Below are 25,696 nucleotides of genomic sequence, written 5' to 3'. Positions count from 1 at the left end.
CTTTATCATGTTCCCACAGTTTAATGTGGTATCAGCATGTAGTTGGCAGCATGATTCTTTATATAGTGATTTCAAAATTAAGCTAGCATTGTTAGCTTTTGAATGACACCTCACATTAAACTATTGCAGTCGCTGTGTCTTCTTAACAGGTTTTAATAGCCAAAAGGAATTTTTAGGCAGAACTTGGTCATATCTTTATCATATCTTTATAAAACCTTACATGTTTCTGCTATTGTTATCAAATTTAGACCAGAACATTGTGAGACACTAGCCTTTGGTCTGATTGTGTTTCTAATAAATGGTCACAGCTACAGTCATCTACAAACACCCATCCATTGAACCATTTTCTACCACTTCTCTGGAACTGGGTCACAGGGGCAATAGTCTGAGGAGAGATCCCCAGACATCTCTCTTCCCAGCCACCACCTCCGGATCTTTCACAGGGATACTGAGGCATTTAAAAGCCAGACGAGAGATGTAATCAGCGAGTCCTGGATGCCCCTAGGTCCTTCTCTCCATGGAACATGTCCAAAACACCTCCACTAGGAGACATCCAGACGGCATGTCTGAACCACCTCAACTGGTTCCTTTCAACTTGCAACTGTATACACATTCATTTGGATTCGAAAAGATCAATTATTTGTGACCTGTAACTCAGGCCCAGTGACACTTCTGCGTGATTCTGACAGTTTAGGGGAAAACAAGTATTTGATTTCAAAAGAGACCAAAGCAAGCATTCACTCAATGTTGTTCAGCTCTATATATACTTCGGCCATGCCATAGATAGACATTTTAGAAGTCCATTTGAATAAAGATAGGTTGTAAGAGAACATCTGCCGTACTTTTAATGGGAGAAAGACTAATCTTTCACTCAAATTTGAAAGAAATCTTGTTTGCTCCTAGGGAGCTTAATGTTAAGCAACCGTGTTCTTCAGCAACTTCACATGATTCTGAAGACCCATTGTTTAAAACTCAATAGCCAACTGGTTATAACGTGGTAAATCTGCCACTGAAAGGCCCATAAACTGCATATCTGTCACAGAAGAACAAGTTTTACGAGAATCAATAAAAAAGGGTGTTACTGTATGAAAACAGTCAGTTGTCATAGTAATTCAGATAGATAATTTTTTTGAAAAAAATAGGGAAAATCTTATATTATTTCAAAAGCAAAATTCTTTATTTTTGCATTTACTTCCAATGATCACAATGTAATGTTATAAATTGTCTGCTTTGTGTGAATAATAACAATGGAAGAATTATTCACCCTGACCTGGAAAATACTAAAGATATGCTGAAATGAACAAGCCATCAATAAGAATGAGGACTGGTGGCACAACAGCTGACCTGCTTAGACTCTGAAAAAGGATGAGATGGGATGGTGGGGGTCAGAGCTCACTCATTTATGAAGTTACTTATCCTCCCTTGGTTTATCAAATTGTTCACGACCACATAAAGAATCAACCATGAAAGTTGGCAGGAGGTTATGTCTGTCAAAGCACAAAGGAGTATGACAGTACCAGCCCATCAAGGTCAAGGCTGATGGTGGGGGGGCTGGCTTAATCTGCATTGGAGGGGGCGGGGGAAATATGCAACTAAAGATTCAGAAGACAGGATGCACATTGACAATGGGCCAATGAGACAGTGAGTGTGTCAGTCAGGGGCCACTCTCAGGAGGGTAGACCTCTCCATATTAACATCTGTTCCACCAGCAGAACATAATCCCCTTGTACTAGAAATTCCTAGTTTCCTCCCTCTGCACAAACATCCCCTCTTTTAGACCATTTAACTTGTTGGTAAACTTGAACTGCAAACTAATTAGATTGATTTGAGTTTTTATATCAGCTTCTGAGATGTAAAAATGAATTAAAGCGATTACTCTCATTTCTTGAAGTGGGTGATTCTTTCTTTCTCTGAAAATATCCTTTCCAACTGTAGCTGGTGTTTTTGCATTAATTTGGGCAGACCGGCAGGATGATAGACTTTTTTCAGTTTTCTAAATCAAGTGACGCAATGCTGTCACTGCATTATAATAATAGCTCATATGAAGTATCATCAGAACAATAGCTTGAGGGCTAATCTCAACGGGACCCGAAGCCAGGCTAAGATTTGGTGTGCACGTGAGGGGGGAGCTGCAGTGGGCTATGTGGTGCACACATGGCACTGGGGTGAGCCTAATCACAGGCTTGCAGAAATCCTCACAAATGGGGAGGGGGATGGGGGTGGTCCCTGGGGTGACTCATTTAGGTATAAGCATCAAAGCCGGCCTTTGCCCAGACTTGAAGACTCATCGTTCGTTTTCTTGTCTTTGTCCTCCCCATACGTGTGCATGCACAGCAGAGAAAGGCGCAGGAACGTCATCTTGTCGCTTCCCTGACACTTTGTTCAACTGCTCCATAATAATAAGAAACAAAATGGACAGTCTCATCCCTCCCATTTCCTTTCTCCTGCAGTTTGGGTGGATTACTGGGATTTTCCATTGTTCATCCAACCATGAAGCCACAACAGTGTGGCACTCCTTTCCTTTACAGAGTAGTCACTGGAAAGTAAGTCTGCAATACATCCAAAGTGGTACATATAATGTTCTTATAAGCCCGTAAATCCATGCCTTGTAAATTCGCTGTGTTTCTTTTGTCATTCTGTGTGATGGACAAATGGAACACCGTGAAGTCACAATGACGGACTGGTCCAAAGTGAAGGTACGTGTTCACTGTCTAAATGCAGGTTGATGTCTGTTCTTTCTCCAGTAGATTTTTTTTGTCTCCTCCTTAGATTGTGCAACAAGATTGAAACCTTTAAAATGTGTAAGAATACACACCCAGCAGATAGACAACAACCTCCACTTTTACCTGGTTTTGTGTTTCTTGTCAATGAGCCTTTTTTCTGTGTGTGTTGAATCAGAGAGATGTAACTTTCTACATGTTATATGCTCTGCTACTAATTAGTTAATTGATGTTTGTTACATATATTTAGCTAGTTAGCCATTTTTTAAATAATTTGCTTCCAAGCAGCCAGACTTTCTTCTACCTATTTTAAAGTGTTTTTGAGGAATGCTTGTCCAGGCATCCTGGAGGCCTTTCAACGTTTTCCATTGGACATTGGCTGCTTTTTCACTTCAGGTGTGAGTCATCGTTGTATCTACACATAAGGGACAACTTAGCAATAAACCCTCATTTGAAATTTTATCTCTAGCCTCTCTGAAACTACAGCAGCCTGTCACAAAAACAGATAACTCGTTCCCATCTCTTTAAAAATACCAAAGATAACTCAGTTTGACAGACAAAATATTATTTTTGCACCAAAAAGGTGGCCGAAAACTTGGAATATTTCAGCATGGTGTGCAGTGTGTCCGTAATTTATTATTTTCTTTTTACAAAAGTGGACATTGGAGGACAAAAGAAGACAGCTAATGAACTTTATCTGAAGTGATACCCTTAAGAAATGCTCAGAAATGCCCTCCATGTCAAGACTTTTCTGTATCTATCTATCAAAGATTAATGACAATAATTAAGAACATGAAAGCTGACAGAGACAGCATATTAGGGGGGGTGTCACTACGGGTGATCCATTATTTTTCATGACACCGAAATGTGATCCACTGCTAATAATAACTTTAGGGTACGAGAATGAAAAGCTGCACAGCTGATATTGTGTCATTCTCAAAATGAATGCCAATATCCTCCCATTTCATTACAAAGATAACAAAGTCTATTTGATTACAGGAGACCACCACAAGACCATGTAGCTTAAAGTTATTTGTGTAATTACTGTGTGTCAGAAGAATGAAATCAAACACCACAAATTTAGGGAAAAGTGTGCTTGTGGCGCGTAGAAGTTTCGTGACTGAAATTGCCTTTTGAAAACGAGGACTTGCGTGTCAGTTATAATTAGTGAATAAAAAACTGCGTCGTTTTCACACCCACCTGCCAGTGGTGTGTTGTCGCAGCACAGAGCGCCGCTTTATTGGCCAGCAGCGCAGCTGCGACGCAGCAGCGGAGGGACATTCAACTGTCCCATCCGTGGAAGGCAGAGAGGAGGAGGAGGAGAAGGGGGGGGGAGGAGGCGGGGAGTGTGAGTGGATGGGTCTCGTTGTGTGGAGTGTGCGAGACCGGGTGATTATACCGAACAGGCAACAGATTCTTCTCTCGGATTTATCTTCCAGATCTCCGATGAATTCCACCGGTTCCTCATTCCAACCAAACATCTCATTCTGGGGAAGAGAGCGCTTTTAATGGGAGAAGTGGTTTTGTGTGACTGACCGGTGCCGGCTGAGGCGCACCACGGGCAGACAGACAATAAGTGCGAGCGATCAGATCACAACAAAAGACACAAGGTGAGAATCTTTTCATCCAGAGCTTGTTTTGTATGCACTTTCACGGTAAAACAAAACGCTGAGTTGTGGTCACCTGTAACAGCGTCACTGTGAGCCAAATGTTTTGTTTTGTTTCCATACATGTTTGATAAGGCTGCCGTGCACTTTTAGCTCATAGGCTACCCTTAAATGTGAATGTAAGACACATTCAGCCTGTAAAAGCTCTTCTTTATGGACTCTTTATGTAAAGAAAAAACTATTCAATACCCTAGTTTGACACTGACCCCACAAACTCTGTAGCCCTCATGTGTGTTAGACCACCTGATTTATGCTGGATTAAATACCAGCTGAATGTTCAGGTGTTGACATGTCAACATGAGTGTCTTGCTGGTCAGATGCTGGTCAGAAAGGTGTGATGATGTATTGGAAACCTCAGTGATAAGTTGCAGTTCTCCAGGAACATAAAGGTTGGGTGTGCAGTTTCGCCTAAATACCCCTTTTTCTTTCTTTTTTGCTAAAAAGATCTGACTCTGTACTCAGCTGGCCTGCTCTCCTCTGTGTGAATATCCTGTTTCCTGGACAAAACAAACAATGGACGAGCAGGCATGTGATATCCTGTGTAGGTCTTGTGTCATCTCTGACCTTTGAATGCTCCAAGTGTGTAATGCTGGTGTTAGCGAAATAAAAAAACAAAAAACAGTCTCAAACACTCCAAACATCCTTAATAAAAATGAAGAAAATGTGACAGAGTGTGGGAGGTTGTTTTGCCATCGTTTGCTGCTCTGGCATGAGTAGAGCCATGACAGGAAGGGTGCGAGGGAGACAGAACAAAGGCAGAGGTCTGCTTTGTATAGGTGGCTATATTAAATTTGTGCTTCCCGAGAGCAACATGTGCTGCCCCTCTTTCTCTGTCTGACGCACACAGAGACAAACTGCAAAGGCAGCGCTGCTTTGTTTAGACTTTAGTCCAGGAGGTTCAGCTGATTTTTTTGGGGGTCAGCACTTCCAATTCAATAAAGCTATAAAGCATCACAGAATATTCCAACACTGCCGCTTACCTCGACACAGGGGAGTCATTTGCCAATCAGGGTTTATTAACAGTGTTATCCATACATAAGACAGTCTGTGAAAGGGTAAAACGATACACATTACCCACTCGGCCTGAGCAGTGTGACCTGAGCTGAGAAAGGTTTCTCATCTCTCCTCAAAGCCCCTGTTTAGTGTTCAAAGTGGTTCATCAGCATTTTTCTCTTTTATTTCCCACACATCTTTATTATGAGCCTCTTTGCATGGATTTGAATGAGAGCATTCGTCAGTTAGGCTATGCGATACAGTGGTTATGCAGGTTTGTACATTTCAACACTTTTAGTTCTTGCCAGACTGGTTATGTCGGTGGATGCACTCTTCCCCGAGAGATCAAACTCTTGATCAAAGCTGTGCATGTGATAGGTGAAACGAAATTTTTGCGTCTCAGATTAATACACTGTGTGCATTTTGTTTTACATGGAGGATTTACATATAAATTTAGCCTATGATGTGATCACGAAAGCTTGACAGCTGAATTTAATTTCAAAGGGAAAAGTCTTATACAGAAAAAAATACAAGTTAAATGGTTCTTAGGCTTTTTTCTGTAAAGATTAGGGTTAACTACACATTTAAAGCAGGATATAAACAAAGAGGAGCTAAGAGATAACCCCGTTTAGTTTGTTGTGCAGTGTAAAAAGCTAAAAGGTGAAAGACATTATTCAGTTTTGGGAATTTAGCTTGACTTGTAGAATTTATTGCTAAAGCTTATTGCTTCCTAAAAATTCTAAGCTAGCTTTCGAAAAAAAATAATGAGCATGTGTTACAGTGGCAGAAAATATGATAGCATGACGTAAACCTTTAGTTTAGCTAATATTGGCTAACATTAGCCAATACAAGCTAGTAAAATTTCTTAGCACTTAAAGATTGAGTTTTTTCTTCTTTTTTTTTACTGGCATATCCAAATAATGTAGCCATATGGCTCTAAGAGTCATGTTAATCTTATATCCAACTTCCATGTCTATGTTTATGTTTATGTATTTGGCAGACGCTTTTATCCAAAGTGACTTACAGAGAGGCAGGTGGCATAAGGGGGTCTTGCCTAAGGACCCCTACTATCCCAGTCTCCATGTAGATGTTCATGGAAACAAGTTGCGTCTAACAAAGAAAAAGCTAATTGGACCAAGAACTAAAACAATTTTTTTACTGCAAAGGGACTCTTGCTTGTTGCCCATGCTCTGTTTTTTGTGATTACTCATTTCCCTGAACATCTGTAATGGAAATGGAGGCTGCAAAGTTGGCATGATGCACATTGAAACCACAATAGCCATATTAATAGGAAGTTTGCTTTAGTTGAAGTAAACCAAAATTATAGTTAAAATATGTCCTTCAGCTTTTGAATAGAATTAATTGTAACCTATAGAAATTCAAAGCAAAATATATATATTTTGATAAGAAATATCTTGCACAAAGCAAAACCCAATGACAGCTAGTTAGCTGGAAAAGCATTGATGTTGTATTAGCCCTTTCCGGCTTGCTGCTTGAGGGCTAATTCAGGGTCAGGCACTCGAGCGTTTTCTAGACACCATGTTTGTGGGTCACCAGAAATCTATAGGCTTTGTAGCAGAAATCAATACGGGTCCTCAGAGCAGTTGGGCTGGGCATCTGAGCGAAGGGGTTTTGCCCATAACCAATGAAATGATTTAGTTCTAGATGTGTAATTGGAAGATTTTTCACTTCTCACCTCATCTCTGGTATTTTCTGTAGCATATCCTCTGCAAACGTGGCTCTCAGCGAAAGTTGTGTCATTTGGAATCTGTTCCTCATTGGTTGTGAACCAGCTTAGCAGTGCGCTGGCACATCTCTTTTCCTTGTTTCACGTCTGCTTTTTCCACTCAGACAGGACATCCTGACTGAAACAAAGAGTCTGGACACACAAACATTGTGAAAAATTCCCACATTCATTTTGTGTTTCAAAATTACAATTCTAGTAATGCGAAAATCTGAGTAATTTATAGTTTCAGTTTGTGGCTGTTGTGGATAATGATGCTCACAGTTGCTTTGTGTGTTTATTTCCCCTCAGAATAAAGCAGAAAACACAAGCATCAGCTTGGAGAGTGACTCTCAGCTGGTTTGGAATTCCTCTGGGAATTTCCATACCTTATAGATAAAAGAGACTGCAATAACACAACCTCCAGTCTGTTTAAGGACATTCACTATCAGTTTGCAGACAAATTCCTCTCAAAATGCAGCATTAAAGCCCATCTCCGTATGTACAATTTAAAAGACACAAGGTTGGATTTATAGGTTACCCGTGTACATCAGTGGCTGTTAACAGAGGCACTTGAGAGTGAAAGCTTAACATCCCAGGGGAATGTTAAAAGAATATGAATGATTCTAACAACGGCATTGTTTATCCCACCCCAACAGCCTATACAAATTTGGTGAAGCCATTGATTGGAGATACATCATCATTTACCCATTTTGAAGACTGCTTTAATTAAAAAGGTGAAAGTCTATGTATCGGGAGTAAGAAAACCTAATTTAGTATTGTACCGATATTACTCTGACTTTAGAGGAGGATGCTTTTTTTTATAACATGTCTGTTTTTTGTAGCTGCTTTGTTCTTGCAGCCTTAAACCAGTACATAGTAAAGGTCACATGGTTGACAACAGATTAAAGCGAACAACAAGGAATTACAAGAAACATTAGATTTGATCTCATCCCTATTTCCTAGAATAAAATTCCCATACAGATAATTCACAACAACTCTACATTTTCTCTTACGTCAATCTGAAATATGTATATCTATTAGAATAACAAATACTGTTAATAGCATGCTGTGTGTTAAAACCAAAGCATCAACACCTCCACCAAAGGACTTATTTTGCTGGCTTTGTCTGTTTCTTAGCAGGATTACTCTGAAACGTTTGTAGGAAATTTGCATGAAAGTTTTTTTCAGAAATGGAGCATGGCCCATCTTTGAAGTGATTAACTTTTTATGTCAGTTTAAATCTAGGATTTTGTGTTTTAGGCCTTGTTGGAGCCATGCAGTCTGGAACTGCACTTTTTGAGCACTTAATGATTACGTTTACCTGGCTAAGATTAGGAAATGACTGAGATCTGGTTTAGTACAGGAAACATTGCCTAAACCACAGACTAGACTCAGGATGTGTGCTTTATACACCCATCATCACTCAATATCTCCTCCCAATAACCTCGGTTTCGTGCATTTGGGACCTCTTGTAGACAATCAAAAAGCATCATCTGTGACCACAGTCCAGCTTGCAGTCCTGTTTCTCAATGGCACTTTTTGAAAATAAATCAATCAAACATAGATGCCATTTTTTTGGGTTGAGGGCTACTCAGATAATTGAGAAACTATTACTGGAACATCTCAAGGGAGCTGTAGAGGAGGAATTGAAACCGTAGAGCAGGAATTTTACACCTGTTCCTGGGTTTTACAAGTGTCAGTAAAAATAAGCCTAAAGTAAACTTTCACTTCAGTACATGAAAAAGTGGAACTGTGTCTTGCTCTCAGGACTTCAACACGGTGTAGTTTACCACACATTTTGGAATTGATTAAGTATCTGGGAGGCCCTGTTGAACTCTGTATCTCGATTCAACTTTGCATGTAACCGTATTGAAGGAGTCACAATTATGAACACCTAGAGGCCGAGTTGGAGATACTGTAGCAACCATGTCAAACACTGTCTATCCACTATGTAGCAACAAATTGCTCATATGGCAATAGTCTAATTTACCTGTCGAGTAAAAACAAGCAACTTCCTTGTCACAATTTCCATCTGGGAAAAGCCACACCAATGTTTAGTTTAGCTTGTTTTGTGTTTTCTTCTATCGTACAGTTTGCTTGGCCTCTTCACTTTTTCACTAATTTTAGGAGGCTGATTCACGTGGAGGTCAGTGCATGCCTTTTATGGGGGAGGATGTGGTTCATTCTTTAAGGTAATAAAACATAGCAATAAATCTAGCAGTTCTGATTTGATATTGATAGAAACTTACTCTATGATATAATATTTTTCTCTTTTTTTACTGTCACTCACTTCAAATGTAATAAAGATTTTGAGGTGAAGATGTAGTCAGTTCAGTTCAGTTTTATTTATATAGCGCCAGATCACAACAAATATCATCTCAAGGCACTTCAAAGTTACAGTCCAATTCAGGCTAATTACAATCCAGTTAATTAAATTCAAAATAAGTCCAATTCATACAAATAAAATAAAAAAGCTTCTGAGCTATGGAACCCAATAGATTGCATAGGAACTTCTCGATCTAATCCCCCATCCTGACCATGCATGAGACGATGGTGGAAAGAAAAAACTTGCTTTTAACAGGAACCAGACTCAGGAAGGGTGGCCATCTGGCTCGACCGGCTGGAGGTTGAGACGACAGCAAAGAGGGAACAACTAACACCATAACGAGAAGGAGAAACACAAGTTAATAACAGCAAAAATGTTCTATGTTTATAGAGAGTAAAAAGAGCAGGGTGAGGTGCATCATGGGAGATCCCCCAGCAGGCTTGGCCTTTAGTAGCATAACCTCAGCCATCTATACCAATAAGCTTTATCAAATAGGAACAGTTTAAGCCTAATCTCAAAGATAGCGATGATGTATGCTTCCTGTTTGTATACTAGCTGGTTCCACAACAGAGGTTGAGCCTGACAACTGAAGGCTCTGCCTTCGATTCTACTTGTAGAAACTCACAAATAAACCTGCAGTCTGAGAGCAAAGTGCTCTGTTTGGAAAATATAACACTATGTGATCTTTATTCTGAATTTAACAGGGAGGCAATGAAGAGTAGCTAAAACTGGAAAAGTAGGGCCTTCCCTGCTAGAGGGCAGCCAGAACTCTGGCTGCAGCATTTTTAGAGAATTTTTGGGACAGTCCAATAATAAATAATTTCAGTTGTCCATAATTACAGTTGTCCAATCATGATTTAGCAAATGCCTGCACTAGTTATTGTGCATCACTCTGACACGGGAGGTTCCTAATTTTAGTAACATTATGAAGGTAAGAGAAGGCAGGGCTATGTATGCGTCACATATCTTATTACTACCCAAAGTAGTAGTTTTATCACAACGTGTTAGAGTTTAATGTGTTTCTCCAAAAACTGTTCTTGGTTTTCTACCTTTTCTTTTTTCTTTCTCTCTCTCTCTCTTTTGCATTTATAGGGATTATAAAGGAAAATAAAATATAAGAGAACAATTTTATTGCGCTTTGTAATAAAACAGTTATGTGTCAGGAGATCTGGGAAATTTCACACAATCTGTAACCCTTAGAAAAAACAGTAATATACTGTTAAAATACATTAGAGTGCTATAAACTAAGAAAAACCCCACAGGCCTCTCTGTTGCTGGCAGTTTACTTTGATTTTACAGTGAAATTCTTTGCAGTGCAGGTGGGCAGGTGCTCTCCTCTGGTGGGTTCACTCATCACCTCGGGCAGTGAGGAAAGGTTGAACTTAACTGATCTATGCAACATTAGTCTCCTCAATATCCCTCCTCTTCCTCCTCATCTTTATGTGTCTCTCAGACTGAGATGTAATTGCTGTGAGGCTTAGAAAATGAAAATAACAACAAAGCACCACCCTCCACCACCTCAGTCTGTGTCTGCTGCTGTTGACTCGCCTTAGAGGTTTTAGAGAGAGATGGAGGGGGAGTGGTCATTCATGACATTATGCTGCGTGTGAGCCTCTCCATGTCTCTGCACCCTTCTCCTGAATATGCACCACACACACACACATCACAGCAGGAAGGCTGTGAGGTGTGCTTGAAAGCCTGATTGTTATGATCAGACTGAGAGTCCCCACACGGTGAGTGTGTGTAAGGTAAATGAGGAGAGGTTGGAAGGGGACAGGGCCCAAGCTGTTATCATTACCCTCTCAGGCTCAAAAAGAGAATTTCATGCTGTTGAGTCTGGAAAAAAAACAAAAAAAACGTGCTTCCACAGCAGACATACCCCACAGCCTCACATCCACAGTGATCAATAGTGCACAGCTCTTAAAACCCCATGTGAGTGTTTCACACATGTAGTGCCAAAAGGGATGGAGGCATGGAAATGGAGACTTCACTGTATATGTTCAGATTCTCACAACCCCCACCAAAGTAATTTCATGTGGACTTGGTTTGTTATGTCACTTTTGGGTGGATTTATAGAGTGCTTATAAGGCGTTGTGTAGTAGACAACAGTTCTGGATTTGATTCACACATCTTTGATATGCCATTACTTTAGGTTTACCTTTTGCTCAGATGAAAGGGAAACATGAAGACATGTCACCTGCAGTTCAGAGAGAAAATCCAGCTGAAGCTAGCTTCACTGGAGCTTGGGATGTGGAGGAGCAGGGAAGGTGGGGGAAGTCATTATCACCTGCTCTGTGGACCAAAACCGAACACCCTGCTGGTCCACTCAGTCCGGCCAGGCTGGGCTGGCTAACAAGGACAGACCTCTGTGTGTTGGTCAAAAAAAGCAAAAAAAAAAAAGCTTTTTTTTAGTTCAAGAAACCAGGTCAGAGACATCCCTGTAATTTGACTAAAAAGCTGTCTTTAATATTTTTGTTGCTCCGCTAAAAGACTTGGCTACTTCCTATAGGAGAGCATGGGTTTGCCCTGCTGTGTGTGACTCTGCCTACTGTACGCTATTGTATCAGTGGCACACATGTTGGTCACATTTACAGACGCTTGCCAAAGAACAACTGTCTCTGTTAGCAACATTCCCCTCTTTAACTGTAGTCAGTCTTCATCTGCCAGAAACAAATTATGCCAGGTCAATGTTTAGTGATAGTGTGGAGTGGACTAGAAAGCTGATACGAAGGAGGTGTGCAGGGAGCCGTTATAACAGGTGTCAAGTGCATTTGGAGGAAAGATAATGCTCAGTGTCCCCAGGGGAGGGCAGTGGTTGTCAGGCTGTGGAGGATGATCAGTGGTGAACACATTTTTTGCAAATGTATTTATCACATCTTCCAGAGCAGACAACGTTGGACATGTTTCCCTGACACTGACGCCAAAGTGATTAGTTTATGCAGAGCTGATAAAAAAAAAAAAAGTGTTTTGAAAGCAAAATGCAGAAGATGTGCTGGATTTACTACTCACTTTCATATAATGACAAGGTGAAGAATATTTTGAACATATATATTAAAAAGATGTTTGTAGCCCATCTTTTACTATTATTTCAGCTTTTTGTGCACTTCTTTAAAGTTTAACATACGGTACTCATTAAACTCATACTGGATCCTCTCTCTTAACCCACATGAGAGCCTCTGTAATTTGCAGCCCAAATGGTTGATGATTGCTCACATTAAATCCCAGACATCCCACTGTGTTACTGATTCCATCAACATTAACCTGCTGTGCATTCTGGTAACACTCGTATACATACGAATGGCCTCAAATGACTTGTCTGCCCATACAATAAAGAAGCATCAGTAACTTAGCAAAACTAAATCAAATATACACACATAACATTAATGGATACCAACAGTAATGGTGAAACAGTGGAAAGCGCTATACCGGCAAGTAAAAATAGGCTACAACTGTTATAAGCCTGTAATCACTCACCGTGATTCTTCTCATCAATTACCTGCTCCATTCACAGATGGACATTATCCCGAGTTGGGATTCAGATGCTGGCAGTCTAACTTTGACCAGTCTGACTCACTCATATATTTGTGTTCCCTCATACATCCCCTCTAGATAATATCTTGGAAATATCTGAACTTCAGTGCGTGTGGGAAAACGGCTCATGAGACCTTTTTCCTGTCTTCACAGCAACTCTTACAATATTTATACTGTTAAAAATTTGAACTTGTTAGCATGTGGTGGGTTTTGTGATGAAATATTGAAAAGCAATGAAGACTATTTCCCAACTACAGAGTTGGAGCTGTTTCATAATGTGGAAATCTATTAAATAGCAAATGTACTAAATTAGACATTCTATTGGCATAAAAACAGGAACAGATGCCCTGTTTCAAGCTCTACCTCCTTCTAGACCTCCATGTGACTCCCAGTTGAACTCAAGCTTCCCTTTCAGTTGTGGAAGTGCTCGAACAATGACAGCAGCTTTTTGAGCTTTCAACCCTTTCATACAGCAGGACAGGGACAGAGGTTGTCAGCCATACTGGTGACTTCATACTAACAGGACAGTGGCATGTATTCCTGTAAAATCATACGTATTTGTTTCAAAGAGTCTACAAAAGCCACACTGGTCATATAATGTGACTATGCTGCTCAGCGGCAAGAAGCACGTCTGTTGTGATGTCTCACAGAGACATGTGGTGTGTAGCCAGATAATGCCGTATAAGTGATGCGATTATATGTCCCGTAAATTGGATTGAGAGCAATAAGCCAGAGGGTCTCAGATACGCAGATAAGATCTACTGGGGCAGCTCCTCTAATCGTGAACTGTGACTGCAAAATAGATTTAGGAGGTAAGAATCAAACTTAAAGGATCTTTAACCCTTTAAGGGTTCACTATTCAACACATTTTTCAATGGGAAATTAAACGCGACTGAGGTGGATTGTCAATATTGTGCCCAGTCGTGAAATAACAGCCAATAAGCAATGTTTGAGTAATCAAAGAGAATATCCACAAATTTGATGTTACTACATCATTTCTTAGACAAACCAATTACATCCAAAGAAACCAAAAAGCTAACTATCAAATGAACAATATTTTTAATAAAAAGTGTGCTTTTATTACTTTTCAAACCTTCATAGTTTATCTCTTGTATGGCCTATGCCACCCCACCTCCTCCATCTCTACTTCGCCCCTCTTAATCTTCTCCATCGTACTTCTACTGGCATGCCTTTGGAGATGTACACTGTGGTCATTCACATTTCCCATCACTTGGATATGATATTAAAAACTTCTGACACAAGCTTTTATGCGTCTTCAAAGAAGTGTCTTGGCTAATCGGGTCCCTCGGGGGAAACATTTTCACAGCAGACAGTGTGGGGTTGTTGGCTGACTCCGTGGCCTCTGCTCCTCCCCCCTGCTTTGACCTCCTCCTCTTCACAGCATCTGGGTTATGCACACACATGGTTTGTCATGGCCTGTGGCCTCCAGCGTGCCCCTGAGCACCATCCTGTACAGCAAAAGGAGCAGGCCTCAAATCCCCCAGACACCAACGACGAGCCGATAGGTGGTTTGTGAGAGCCCGAAGCTCTGCGTCTTTCCCTGCTTTCCTTTCTTTCTCTTTTTTACTTACTGTTTTTTTTTTTGCCTGGCCGCATAAAACCAGACTTGACTGTACCGCCTTAACACAGACAATAAGCTTCTTTGTGTCTCCCTTTCATTTGCCAAATGGAGCTTGATCACATGGTGTTAATTGGCTGTAATTAAGATGTCTTGCAGTTTCTTAAGCAGATGCAGTGACAAATGCAGTCTAGAATCTATAATGGCAAGCTCTCCCTTAGTGGCTCAGTTGTCAATTCTGTTGGCGTCAGGGTAGACATATTTAAAAAAGATCGAGATCTGTTTGATTTATTGCTCTAAAGGAATATATCAGGATGAAATATTATTTTCAGGATACACAGTAATAATCGTTACAGCATGAAGACCATCAAAAAGGCATACATACTATATGCATGATGGCCCTCTTTTATGTTTTATTTAGCTCATCTATTCATCTATGATGTATGATTACAAATCTTCCTCCCGACGGGTATCATGATCTCTGACAGCTGTGTCCAACTGCTCCAGTCTCATTTGCAAGTGACAGCCAGGAAGCCAAATAAGCGTATGGGCACACTCCTGTGAGGAGAGGGCATTTTAAGAGGGAGCAAGCCATCCTGTGCGTTTTTGTCAGACCTGCTGTCCAGAATGTCCTCCATTCAGCCCGTCAGCTGCAGTCTCAGTATGTGGCAACACCCGTCAGCTGCAGGACTGTGTGGATGACAGCTGCCCCCCCCCCCCCCCCCCCCCCCCCCCCCCCCCACGCTCTGACTGTACTGCATTCACTGTGAGGCTTTCCTCATTTAGACTATTAATCAACCACTTACTGTACAAGGTAATTGCCATATCAGGTTGAAATGAGCCCTGGGACAAGAAACTGTGATGAGCTTGGCAGCATAGCCGACCCTGCCATGTCCTGCCTTGTATTCTCAATAGTGCCAAACCTATTAACATGGAATTTTTGGGATAGTAAATAGCAAGACTGTAACAGCCTGCCTGTCTGCACTCTTATTAAACTTTCAATTTCAGTGTCACAAGTGACACAAGACCCTATTAATAGGAGAAAAGACATGACATTGGCATAAAGATAATGGGAAAACCCTCCAGACAGAATAATTTACAGCACAATTTTCAACACTGAGATTATTCCCTTTGTCCCTAAGGGTTTGTGACACTCAATTTCCCCATCTGCTGGCTGTGTGGGAGCAGTGCAGCGTGAACACTGAATATGCAATCTCGCTCTTCATATCCACAACAACTGATTGTGTACTGCCTGAGGGCAGAAGTATAACAACAGCTTGAGGAGAATGAGCCCCTTAAGTGAGCGGTGTCTTGTGTGTAGCATATGACTCGTGCAGTGACACTAGAGTGACATCAGAGAGGGTGACCACAGTGTGAGGTCATGGTGCTGGGGGCTGCTGTGCCAGGCTGGAGACAGGGAGAAGTGGAGATTGGGAGACAAGCTTGAATAATAATGTACACGGGCAATGGATGCTGTCTGTAAGAAGATATTATTCATTAGGAGGGATTTATCTTAAAACCAACTTCTATAACCAATAATATTGAAAGTTTAAGATCAGTATTTTTATTGATGGCCCCCAACTTTAGCATTTGTCTTTACTTGCTTTACTCAAATGCATTTTTTTGCAATACTTAACACAGTTTGGAGAGTTTGTCAAAAAAAGAAAAAAAAAATTTATAAATCCAATTATCATTACTTCCCAGTGCCTCAAGCTAAGTTTGACGTAATTTATATTGGCTGCCATTTGAGATGAGAGAGCTGCTCCAGCGTGTCCCAAGCTCTGCTATTAACAGTGATGCTGAGAGTATATTTGCTTTCTAAGCTCTCACTCATATAGGCTTTGAATCTCATAAACAAGTTCCAAGAGCCCATACTGCATTAGCAATGGGTGGACCAGAGAAGTCTGCCCTCTGTTGCACACATGGTGATCATGTGTGGGACTCATGCAACGTAAAAGTTCCAGAGTGCAGCAGCAAATCTACAATTGAATGTTTTTTAAGCTCACACTCAAAAAGGCAAATGGTTCCTTTGTAGGCGTAATTGTTAACACGTTTGGCAGTTACTTAAAGATTGCAATAGAAGGCACACCAGCAAACTCAGTTTGTACATAACCTACAGATTTGCAGGATGTCAACATGGAGACAACAAGGGGACTAGAATTTGGTTGAAGTTATATCAAGGCCAAAAATGTGACCGCTGCCACCTCGTATATATTGTCTTTAAGGTCCATAAATCAATGGAAAACTGGCAATCAGATTTTTGTGATCTTGCTGAACAAACACAGGGTAACAACAAGTACATTCACAGCCTCCCTGGCAGTGAAAAGTTGAGAATATTTCAACTTGCCAAGCAGCAGCACATACCCCAGGAAGTCGAACACAATCAGTCGGGCTATTTAAATGACTGCTTGAAAAGTGCTGGTATTCTCAACTTTCCACGACAAGCTATGCTAGCAATGCAAAGAAAAAAAAAACAAGCTTGGAAATCCATGTAGAAATCCAAGACCTCAACCCATTCAAAATGAATGGGAAGCAAAACTGTTGAAGCCTGAAATGCATTTGTGTTAATCCTGACAACTGACACAATGACTGGTGTCTTGAGTACAGCAAGCTTTTTACAGCCAAATAAATGAGTGACAGGTGAACACGTTTAAACATTGATCAGCTAAAGATCCAAACATTTGTCCCAAGAAGTGGGTCAATATGTTACTGCCTGCGTGCTGGATTTAGCTAAAATGTTAGCCATGTCAACATTATGAGGTAATCATGTTTCAATTGTTATCATGAATGATCAACTTTGAGGTAATTATACATATTCTAAGTGGTGGAGAAAAGTATTTACTTTTTAATAAAATAATTCTCAATGAAAGTATTGGATTACAAGTTCTGCAATATTTCCAGTATAACTACTAAGTGACAATACTTTTTTCAAGATTTTGTTGACACTAGTTGCCTTTATTGAGAGTGGAGAGAAGACAGGAAAGTTAGCGGAGTGGGAGGTTGACATGTAGCAAAAGGCCCCAGGCCGGGACCAGGACCAGGACCTGAGCTCATGACAGCGAGGATGTACAGCTTGGGGTGCTTTCTTTGCCTAATATGCAGAAACAAAAAATTTAAGAATCCTGACTATTTAGGTGACTTCAAACATTTTAGTAATAATATTATCAGATGAGCTACACTGCTGCACTCATCCGACGAAAATCAAATTGGTGGTTGAATGAGAACATATGAACAAGATGTCACACTCATACATGCTACTGAAACCAGAACACTTTTACAATTAAAATAATTAATATCTGCCCCTGGGGTGATGTCTGTTACCACAGGCTCAACGGTTTGATTTTTGTTGAGTTCTTACATCGTTACCCCATTGAAAATGTAGAAATAAGTGGAAAGTTGTCATCTTTGTATCTCACAAACATAATCAAAACTAAAGACCTGTCTTTAATAACAGTGGGTGGACCAGAGCACTCTGCCCTTTGTTGCACACACGATGATCATATGTGGGAATGGTGCAACAACAAAGATCCTAAGTACAGCAGAAAATCTGCAACAGAATGTGTGAAAACTAAACCAAACAAAAAGAAATTAAGGTGTTACAATGGTCCAGTCAAAGTCCAGACCTCAACCTGACTGAAGTGATGTGGTGTGACCTTAAGAGAGCTGCACATAAACAAATGCCTGCAAACCTCAATGAACTCACTGAAGCAAAGTTGTAAAGAAGGGAAAGGGGTGGATCAAAATTTCCTCCACAATGACGTGAGAGGCTGACAATGTCATCCAGAAAATGATTACTTCAAGTTATTGCTGCTAAAAGTGGCTCTTCAAACTGCTGAATCGTGGGGTGTACTTAGTTTTCCACACACAGCTTCTATAATTTGGCTTAATTTTTGGTAAATAAATAATGACAGCGTGATATTTCCTTTGTCATGACATGTAAAAACCTTAGAAATTAAAGAGGGTCTGCAAATTTTTTTTTTACCATGACTCTATACCGCTGTTTTCACATCAGTGCGGCACCCACTACAGAAGCGAACAGGCCACATGGTTCCATAATAGATGCATTATCAATAGGTGTACTGTATTTCCTACATGGATGGGTCAGGCTAGATTAATGTTTGTAGCTGTAAACACGAGGCGTTTAGAGGGATAAGGAGTGCTAAGATATATTAATCCTTTGCTGGTGTCATCAAGTGATTAACCAATTGCCAGACGTTCTAGAGCTAAGTAGGGACTAGGTGTAAATCACCCGCATGCTTCTTCATTTCTGGATTATTGGGATGCATTGAATTGGGGAACATTTACAAAAGAATAGTCAAGACAAACTCCAGTCCCTTCAACAGCTTATGTTCAATGAAAAAGCCTCATGTTGACTGGACACTTAAGCACTGTTTGAAACTGGGGTCACATAAACAAACTGTCGGATATTGTTACCAGATGAGCTGAAACACTGAGCGCTGCTCCACCTCTTTTTTTCTTTTTTTTCATTAATTTTTCTTTTTTTTTCTCAGTATTCTCCTGAGTTGTCTAGCTGGATCAGGTGTTCGGCTCACGTGCGACATGCACTTAATTGCAGCTTTGCAAAGGAAGGCTTCTGGTTGTGAATCACAGCTGCTTTTTCCGTGACATTCTTACATCAGAGCTCTCCTGCATGATTTTCCACGGCAGTTTCACTTTAAGTTTCGACCCTCTTGATCCAAACAAAACCAATTATTTTTAGTGTTCCAGCAGAATATAGTGGGAGGGAATGTCTGGACTCCTCAGGAAATTGCTCCCACATCCCAGACAAAGCGACAAAGCCCACACCCTTCTCAGACAATGAAAGTGAAATACATACTGAAATAAAACAGTAATATAAAATATGAAATGACTTGCTTTCAAAGAGCAAAACATTTCAACACTGAAACACTATGAAACACAGAGTCAAGAATGTCCGACTTCCGAGGTTTGTTTCCATGCGTGCTGTGTTTGTATACAAGTGTGTTTATGTGGAGGGGAGACGGAGCTTCTGCAGCAGGGGCCTCATGGTTCTGTCCTGCCCTCCCCTGCACTCTGAGGCAGTGTTTTGGACTGGGGCCCAGGACTAAGCCTGAGGCGCACTGCTCTGCTCCAGCCTCTCCAGAGCACCGACACTCACTGACATTACATCAGCTGGGAGACATAGTAGACTAGTGTATGTGCTGAGGCTTAGATGCTGCTTTCAGCTTGTTGCTCTGACGCAAAACAAAGCTCTCTGCAGATCAGCTCTAATACTAGTTCTGAAAGCATAAGGTGTCATAGGGAAAAGGTAGAAACTGACCAGCAGAGAGGAACGAGACTCTGCCATGGCTGTCCGTGTTATACGTGGGATGGAAGACCTGGTGGCATCGGGCAGCCAGCTCATCTGGAGCCTGGCACATCAGACGCTGAGGAGGTGGTACAATCGGGGGCTGATGCCATGCAGGCGCTTGTTGGAAACCTGGTTCAGGATAGGAAAATGCTACCAGGTATGTCAGCTCTGAGAGCAATGGCAGCATGAACGATTTCCGGAAGAAGACAGACGACTATAAACACAGCACGTTTTAGTGGTTTATTTATTGACAGCTGTTGGTATTACTTAGTGAGTTATAGTGCAACTTTCCTCTGAGCTGGCACTTTTTCTCATCTGGCTCATTAGTGCATGCTTATGTTTATTTATTGTCTATGTGAGGAGGCGCAAGCTGCCTCTTGGTGAGTCACAAAGTCTGTATTTTTTTTACAAGGGTCCCTCTCCCTGCACATATGGCAGTCATTTGAAAAGCAGCATGACCAGCCGTTTGATCCCACCGTCTGGCTAAAGAGGAAAACTTTCAAAGTTGTCTTTGAACTACGTTGTTGGTGAAACACCTGAATGCTTTCTGTGTGTTTTTTTTTGTTTTGGTTGGCTTTTTCTGAGCTGACATGTAATGCCAATTCATATTTTCCTCTTTGACATCTTTAAATAGCAGAGATACCGCTTTGTCTTTAAAGGTGTTCTCAGAAATAACGGACGTATCAGATCGGTGTAGAAGTAGCGTTGCTTACAACGCGAATAATCAGGTAAAGCATCAGTAAATGGAGGGCTTATTTCCCCACACTTTGTATACACTTATCCTATTACTCCCCAATTACCACTCAGCTTGTGGTTTCCTAGAGTTTTTGTGGGAAGTGGTGGGTTGCTGATCTGGTCAGAGCTGCAGGGTGGGCCCACTGGAGTCTGGGCAGGTCAGCAGCTGATGTTCGTATGAAAAAAGCCCCATCAAGGCTCCATGCTCATAATTACAGGACTCCGGGGTGATGACCTCACTGACACAGTCATGACCCTTCTTTTTTTATCTTGGACGACCCTGCTCTGAAACTCAGACCCCTCACTACAGCTGGACTGAGGGCAGTGACCACGAAAATAAATTATGGTACACTGTCACTGGCGTTTCCCTTAATTTTGTCATATTCCAAAGAATAAACACTGAAAGGAGCTGCTTGTAAGACTCATACTAAAGTGAAACGAACTCTTGGAGCTGGTTTCATAGATACTGAAAAGATTTAGAGTCATCTGCACAATTTCTGAGATTTAGTGGCTGCTGTTAGCTTGAAATCAGACTGTTGACTAAAAACCTTTGTCCCTGTCTCCATGTTTTGATGCCACTGCTTACTACAATGCAGCATTGATGGGTAGCCCCTTGAAGGAATTGTGGTCTGGACAGACACAACAACTGTAAGGACTGCTATTGATTACTCCCTGATTAAGCAGTGGTCCTTACTGCCATGCATTATAATTCATCAAATGTTGACAGTAACAAAGATTATTTTCCCCTCTTGCCAACTGAGGTTAAAAGCTAGAAAATCCCACACATGTTAAATTATTTGTGGCGATATAGCAGAAGGAGTGGGTATTATGTTAAGATCTGGAACTTCTACATAGCAATTAGCATCACACTAAGTTAGCATGACTGCAAATGCAGTCCCTTGTTGAGTTCAGCCCACAGAAGAGTAAATCTCATTAAGGCTTAGGGCGGTGAAAACCAAGAGTATAAACGCGGTTTGTGGTGTATAAGAGTGAAATGACAGCTCTGTTGTGGTGCTGAGGACAACGTGTCCAGGGAGACTGAAGTTCAACACCAGGCAGGGCGTCTTCTTGCCCTGCGGTCCCACTGACTGGATGTCAATATAACCCTCACTTTCCACCACTACGGTTAGTTTGATGCCACATGTTTTTCACTGAAGTCACAGAAAGAAAATATGTCCTGGACACATTTAGAGGCAGCAGACAGCATTCGGTCAACACAAGCACACACTCTTGGCAGTGACGTTCATAGTGTTACTGCAGCCAAACGGAAATAAAGTACGCCTACTGCTGTGACTGTTATTGGAAAAACTATGTAGGTTTAGGAAGCAGGAAAGCAGCTTCTAACGTGTGTTTTGGATTTGAACATTGAAGCCACTATGTTTCAGATGTTCATATAAGAGCAGCATTTGTCACGTTATTATGATGGATTTTTTTTTCAAATTCCTATGGCGGCTTCAATCATTTATCATCATTTATTGATGTGAGGCTTGTGTAGTTGATGGAGTTGGCCTATTCAACAGTCAAATTTTAAAGTCTCACTCTGATAAAAAATACAGTCTTTAACCTTGTTAACATAATCATAAGACGTTTTCTAATCTTTCTCGCAAGACTAATCATGAGCAAAATCAGCCATCAATGCTTTGGCTGAGGATTTCTTTCTTGAATGAGCAGAACATCAGCTTCAGCCTCAAAAAGGCAAGGTCAGACAGCCCATATATTCTACATAAAACAGTCTTGACAACTTGTTTATTGGTGCTTTTTGCTTGAACTGATTTATAAAGTAGTTAGCACAAACTAGGTGTAGAAGACAGCAAAAGCAAGGCTGAATGAAAAGCTGGCCTTGCAAGTCACTGGCCAGGCCAAGTGAACAGGATGAAGAGGAACCAGCAGACTGGGAGGCAGTGCAATTATGTTATTATAAAAAAGTTACACAACGTGAATATGTTACCATTCTGATACTCCCACGTACATGCAAACTTGCATAATTTAGCTTTATTTTCTTTAGAATTGCTCTCTGTTTCAAACGTTTACAGCTGAATTATCCCAATATTGGAAGTGCTCAACAGAGCAAAGCACAAACAGAGTCGTGGGAGACGGGGTAGGCAGTGTCACCTGTTGGCAAGTGAAGATGTGCGCAGAGTCAGATTAGCATATTCATAAACATCCATTTGCTAAATGAAGAAAAACTATCAAGTCATACCTCGAACCATTTCAATAAAAAATGTTCATAACAAAACTTTCATAAGTGCAATTTTCAGGAGCAAATGTGAGTATTTAGGGGTTGATACGAGCTGGGATTGGATGTTAGAATTTCAAAGATGCAATCTAAATATCGTCTGTAAATTTACTCTTTCAAACATGTTTAAAGGTGAGAGGCTGAGACAGGTGGACTTTGGGGTAGCGGCAGGCTAGCTGTTTTCTGTGTGCTTCTGGTCTTTATGCAAATTTGAGCTTAACTGCTTAGTATAGTAGCTTTATATAATATCACCTGAACACAAGAGAAACTGTATCAGTCCATCAAGCTCTTGCTAAGAAACAAAATGAAGAACTGAACAGCTCTTTAAAAAAAGAATGATCAAGTTTATGCTGTATTGTTAAATTGTGACACTTACAGAAGCACAATTCTTAACATAAATTGTGTGAGCATGGAAATAAATTCAGTAGTATCTTAGTCCACAGTGTTACAGTACTCATAAATCACTACAGTGTCCAGAGTAATGAAACATGAAATATCTTAGATAAATATCACAAACATGTTTTGGGACTTAAAAATTCCAACAACAGCATAGTAATGCACTGAAATATGACTTGATTCTTATTTCTATTCCTCTCAACACTACAATATTTTGCCTTTGAGTGCACTGAAGGGTGCTTCAGCTGAGTGCAACAACATAAGTCTTAAAACCATTCCTCATAAACAATAGAGTATACATTCAGTAAAACTGTGGAGTAAGACAACTTTGTGTTTCTGTTTCATTTCTCTGCTGGAAGGGAAAACACATGATGATGAAATTTTTTGGATTTTCATTAGACTGATGTTGATGCAGAGGAAGGATGTGTGGGCGACAAAGACAATATAGCAGATTCCAATTGTGAAAGAATATTAAATCCATTGTTTGAGATTCAAACAAGAACTGAATTTTGGTTGCCGTATCCTGCTGCAGTTTTCGAAATTGCTTTTTTTAAAAATAAATTTGGAGTATGAGCTTGTAATAACTTGGATATTTTGGGACTTGGTATCTATATGGATGTTTGCTTAATGGCTCTGCTTACCCATTCATCCATCACAAAGTAAAACACGACACTGAGGTGAGGTGAGCCATCGTTCAGCTGTTGCAAAAGAGGGGGCCATTTTTTCTTAGTCTTAAAGGAGAGAGAGCTTTGAGCGGAGACATACAGGTGGAGCTTGAGTGTGCATTTTTGCAGGAGTTTTGGCGTCTCATTTAATCTTTGTGTTCCCCCATAGATGACAGAGGGCCGTCTGTGCCAGGTTCACCTACTCGATGACAGGAAGCTGGAGCTGTTGGTTCAGGTAATCTGTCAGGTTAATTTCTTTTCAGTGAGAGGTGTTTTGTCCCAGGATGGAACTCTGATAAATGTTCATTTTTTTCCACTCGCTCTGGAATTTATTGTGTCATTGTATTTTTCAATGTGTTGCTACTTTTGAGTTTGCATACAAATTATCCAAACAAAGCTCCTGTGTTTTATTCTAAACCTTCCAGCCGAAGCTGCTGTCCCGTGAGTTATTAGATTTGGTGGCATCCCATTTTAACCTGAAGGAGAAAGAATATTTTGGATTGTGCTTCATAGATGATACGTAAGTACTTTTCTTCACCTAGAAAATATTCTAATGAGGAAAAACTGCATTGGCTAAAATGTTGATTGTCACACTAATGATTAAAAAACACTGTGAGGGAAAAGAACAAATATAGAGTAAGCATGTATTGCAAACATGGGATTTATTCTTTTATCCCTGCTCAGTGGCCAGAATAACTGGCTCCAGCTGGATCGTAAAGTCCTTGATCATGACTTCTCCAAGACTTCTGGGCCTTTGGAACTCAAGTTCCTTGTGAGGTGAGTGCGCTTACATAAAAAGCTTACCTAATGTGGAACAGTGGAGTGCCTTATAAGAATAACAACCATATTCACCATTGAAAATATTTGTTATACATAAAAGATAATGTTGTAAGTAATAAAGGCTTTTTTCAAGCTTTGTGTCCCTTTAGGCTTGACCTAACCAGCAGGTGGCAGTGAGGGAGCATAGTTAAAGTTTTGCTGTTTAAAGATGAGGTGTTATTTGTGGATTTTGGATAATGGTAGCACAGACAGATGCATTGATATTGAGTTTCATGTTTGCCTTGCTGACCTAAAATGAACTCCTCGCAGGTTTTATATTGAGAGGATCACCTTCTTGAAAGAGAATACAACAGTGGAGCTGTTCTTCCTAAACGCTAAATCTTTAGTGTTTAATGTAAGTGTTTTTAAGCAGTACACTTCTCATATTTCTTTTTTATATGTAATCTAATTAAGTTGCATATCATTGCAAGCATGATTGTCCTATGACAAGATGCCCGATCCAGCTATTGGTCAAATATCATTGCTACCAAAAGCACCTTGTTTGACAGGGATGGTGAGCAAATAATCAGTATGTTGCTCCGGTTGTAGGACTTAACATGGATATCATATTCATTATACCAAACATGCATATTTGATCTGTTATACACACTTAAACTTTTCTTGATTTTTTTTCTCAATTTTTTTTTTAATTTCTTAATGCAAAATTGGTAGGCATGTAAAAATTCGTTGTTGAGGTTTTATGTGTCTAAGAAACTATTAGTTATTATCACTAATAACTAGGTACTACACGGGATTTATCCAGTAGTATAATGCTACTTTAAGGGACTATAGGAAAGTTTTGTTTTTCTTGTCATCAAAGTAGATTAAAAAGTTCGAGAATAAACGCTTAAACTGGTCGTCGTGTTCTATTACATTATATGTACATACATAAACTGTGGAAAGTTTAGTTGAAAATAAAAATGCGCGTAAAAGTGTGTTACTGTAAGCCTGGTGGTAGTTGCCAGTAAGACGAA

The 25,696-nt window shown here is 40.4% G+C and overlaps 1 protein-coding gene across 4 annotated transcripts in view; it reads left to right on the top strand.

Annotated features, from left to right (window-relative positions):
- Positions 1–4,083: 4,083 nt before the first annotated feature.
- Positions 4,084–25,696, top strand: part of frmd4ba (FERM domain containing 4Ba) — a 42,646-nt gene continuing 21,033 nt past the window's right edge. Inside the window, exons 1-5 of one of the 4 annotated variants that reach the window (XM_072382831.1) lie at positions 4,084–4,330; positions 24,073–24,138; positions 24,329–24,423; positions 24,588–24,680; positions 24,993–25,077. In XM_072382831.1, coding sequence (XP_072238932.1) covers positions 24,073–24,138; positions 24,329–24,423; positions 24,588–24,680; positions 24,993–25,077 — 339 coding nt within the window. In that variant the 5' untranslated portion in view covers positions 4,084–4,330. Of the gene's footprint in view, positions 4,331–19,736; positions 20,029–24,072; positions 24,139–24,328; positions 24,424–24,587; positions 24,681–24,992; positions 25,078–25,696 lie in introns of those variants that run through there. The other 3 variants (XM_072382828.1, XM_072382829.1, XM_072382830.1) reach the window with 3 other exon arrangements.

Source organism: Leuresthes tenuis, unplaced genomic scaffold (genome assembly GCF_036924035.1).
Source record: "Leuresthes tenuis unplaced genomic scaffold, fLeuTen1.0.hap1 SCAF_3, whole genome shotgun sequence".
NCBI classification, from domain to species: Eukaryota; Metazoa; Chordata; class Actinopteri; order Atheriniformes; family Atherinopsidae; genus Leuresthes; species Leuresthes tenuis.
The sequence above is the reverse complement of the archived record's forward strand: the minus strand, read 5'-3'. Positions and strand labels throughout refer to the sequence as shown.